The 3,370-nt window shown below is 43.5% G+C and overlaps 1 protein-coding gene across 1 annotated transcript in view; it reads right to left on the bottom strand.

Annotated features, from left to right (window-relative positions):
• SYAP1 (synapse associated protein 1) overlaps positions 1-3,370 on the bottom strand; it is a 39,462-nt gene that overhangs the window by 25,167 nt on the left and 10,925 nt on the right. Inside the window, exon 3 of the mRNA XM_012656626.1 lies at positions 3,021-3,087. Within this exon, the coding sequence (XP_012512080.1) occupies positions 3,021-3,087 (67 nt within the window). The remainder of the gene's footprint in view (positions 1-3,020; positions 3,088-3,370) is intronic.

Here is a 3,370-nt window from a genome sequence, read left to right as displayed (position 1 = left end):
TGGGTCAACTGACAAAAGTAATAGATGAATGATAGATTAAAGTACTATATCAATGTTAAATTTCCTAATGCTGTTAATGGTACTACGATTATGAAAGAGAATATCCCTAATTCTTAGGTCATGCATACTGGATGGAACAGGGAAAAAAAAAAGACACAGAGCAAAGGCTGGAGAGAGCATGCAAGGGTTTTCGGGAGTGAAAGTACACGAAAGAAATGGACAGGGCTGGAATGAAACCCTCCACGAGCCACTAGAAGCTAAATACGGGGAATGTCAAGAAGACTCACACCTAGCCCATGTCTCCTGGGGGCTCACAACACAGAGGTGATGAGAATTCAGCCCTGTATGTGCTATGCCAGGAGACAAATGGCAGCCCCCTAGAGAGGTGGGACCCATGAGGTTTTCTGTGGTGACCTGGGAGCCCAGTCTCGGACTAGAAGGAAGAGGTGAGTGGTGGATGGGGGTGGAGGTATTCAGAGTGGAAACAACAACGAATGTGAGACTCATCTGAGGATCTCTCCCACCTGAGAACTGTGCAGGGGGAGGGCAGCAGGGACGGGGGCAGAGTGAAAGCTGTGGATTTAGGAGATCAGCACAGAAGACACATAGGCAGGGGCTCCTTAATACCCTGCATTCAGCAGCCCACAATGGCAAGATCAGGACGGGAAGCGGGAGTCACCAGGAAAACAAAAATGTGTACTAGGGACTAGTTCATGACTCCATGCAATCACCTCTCCCGTCTTAACACTGGATTCTAGCCCTACTGGTCTCACAACACAAAGTGAAAAGGCAAATCTAGCAAAAACGCACGGTACTTCTCATGAAGTCAAAGAAAAGTGACACTGGAGAACTGCCTGAATCACGGCAAAGCCATTGACAAGAAGGATCTGGCAGTTAGGACAGCCCCAGCTGAAGGAAGCTAGGCTGGTGACCCAGCAAGTGGTTTAAAAGAGAACCCTTTGAAAACCAAAGGGGCAATTAAGATAGGCCCTTGGGGAAAAGAATGCTGTCTTGGAACATTTTGGTGGAAATAATCCCTTTTACTGTTATGCTCCAAGAATCAAATGCAAGACACATCATATACCAATTGTGAGAAAAGTTACGTGCATGCATGGAGGGACACAGGATGGGCAGACAGATGAACCCATAGTTTATTCTTTGGTTCATCCCAAGCCAGCAAATGGTGGCAATTATAATCCAAATTCTGTTAATGATAAGATAATAAATATAAACATATTTTCACACTTTAAAGAAAAAATTAGGGTAAAGTCCCCGAAACTTACTATAACATTTTGATCTCCACTGCCAGTGTCTTCACCTTGGGTAGCCTCTCCTAGCACTACTTAACCTCACATAATGAGGTCCTCCTGAGGCCCAAGCTACTGGTCTGGGTGAGATACCCCCACTCCCGGTTTCTCTGAAATTGTTCTTTTAAGAGTGAACAATAACCTCCTGGTTGTCCAACCCCAAGGACACTTCTTAGCTCTCTTCTCTCTAGGCCAGTTTCCTTATCTGGAAAATACTTCATAGCGTTACTGTGATCATGAAGTGAACAGTCACTGGAACTCTTGGCCATCTCTCCCACAGCTGATTGTGCTCTCCTGGAAATCCTCCCCTCTCTGGGCTTCTGCTGCTTCTCTCCCCCACGTGTCCTCTCTTGGGTGAATGGGCACTGGTTTTGAAGGCAGATTTCAGTTTCATTACTTACCAACTGGGGCACCTTCAGCAAATTACTTAACCTTGCTGACTGTATCATCTTCCCTTTATTAAATGAGATGCTATATATATGCCGGCTACATAGCAGGCACTCAGCGATCGTCAAATCCTTCCATTCCTCCCCTCCCTAAACACTGCAGATCTTCTGCTTATCTCCCTTGATGCCTGACATACTTTCACAGAGGAGCTCACCTACTCTCACGGTTTTTACATGATTCGACCATAATCTACATCAATAGATTGAATTCTCCTCCATGCTTCAAACAGGAAAAGTCCACTGTGGGAGGCTGTTCATTTAATCTAGAGCAGTGCTGACCAACAGAACTTTCTGCAATGATGAAAATGTTCTATATCTACATTGTCCAATACAGAAGCCATTAGCCATGTGTAGTTTCTGAGCACTTGAAACGTGGCTAGTATGACTAAGGAACTGAACTTTCCCCAGGTAAACCACCTGCATTCCCTTCCCTGCCTTTGCGCATATTCCTCTCACCATGATGTCTAACAGGTACCTCAAAACCGAAATCGCCGCCAAACCTTCACCCCTACTCCCTCGCAGTTCCTATCTCAGAGGCATCAGCTCCTACAGCAAGTCCCCAAGCCAGGATCGATTTCACTGCCTCCAAATAATCACTAAGTTATGCTAACTTGTATAGCTGCTTCACAGTTTGCAGTATATCTAGGCGTGACAATGCCTGATGGAAACTAACTGTGGCACAGTTCAAACTGAATTGTTTTATACTACTTTTGCCAAACCCAAAAACACAAAGCTGGTTTTGTGTTTGGGTACCACCAAACAGTAAAAGTAGGCATTCTGGGACCTTATAAACTGCAAACATTTAAACAGGCATTTGTCAGCGAAGAAACGTATTGAAAACCCATGACTTTTCATGGCCCTCAGTCACTGCAGGTGCGGTCACTCCCCTGGAAAGCTCTTCTGGTTTTTTGTCCTGAAGAGAACAGGAAGGGAGCCAACACTTACTAAATGCCTATTAGGTGTACATCATGCTGGGCATGTGGTAGAAAGTGAGAAACGAAAGCTAACTGTCTTTCAGAACCAGTATCCAGTGGGCCATCACTGGCTGACCTCACCCACCATCCCAGCCACGGAAAACAATTTACTCCCTTCCTTTAAACCCCGAAGGTTTATAAGTTTGTCTCCCCCACTAGTCTTTGTGCTACTCAAAAGATGGGGGCCGTCAGGCATGCACGTTTGTATTCTCAGAGCCTTTAGCATGGTGTCTAGCACATAATAGGTACACAATAAAACTTGGCAGGTTAAGTTAGTCAAACCTATACCATACCTGACTTCTTTGTATGCTGCTCCTCAACAAATTTTTTCTGTTCCTTCTGAAAATCTCCTATAATTGTCTGTTAAAAAGATACATAAAGAGTCAAAATACTTGGAAAGTTCATCAGGTAAGAATTACATTCAAGATTTTTTAAGTCTATTTGAGACACTTGATTCATTTTCTTCAAATAAAAAGGCTAAAAAAGTGATACTTCCTCATTTCCCCAATAAGAGGGATGTTCAATGCTTTTGAATTTTAAGTATACGACCTCCTTTATGATATATTATCTCTTCAAATGCAAAAATAAAATAAGTTAAAAACTGAATTTTTATATTATTCCATAAAACAATAAAAGACAGGTC

Source organism: Propithecus coquereli, unplaced genomic scaffold, assembly GCF_000956105.1.
Source record: "Propithecus coquereli isolate 6110/MARCELLA unplaced genomic scaffold, Pcoq_1.0 Scaffold513, whole genome shotgun sequence".
Classification (NCBI taxonomy): Eukaryota; Metazoa; Chordata; class Mammalia; order Primates; family Indriidae; genus Propithecus; species Propithecus coquereli.
This window is presented reverse-complemented; position numbering and strand designations above follow the sequence as displayed.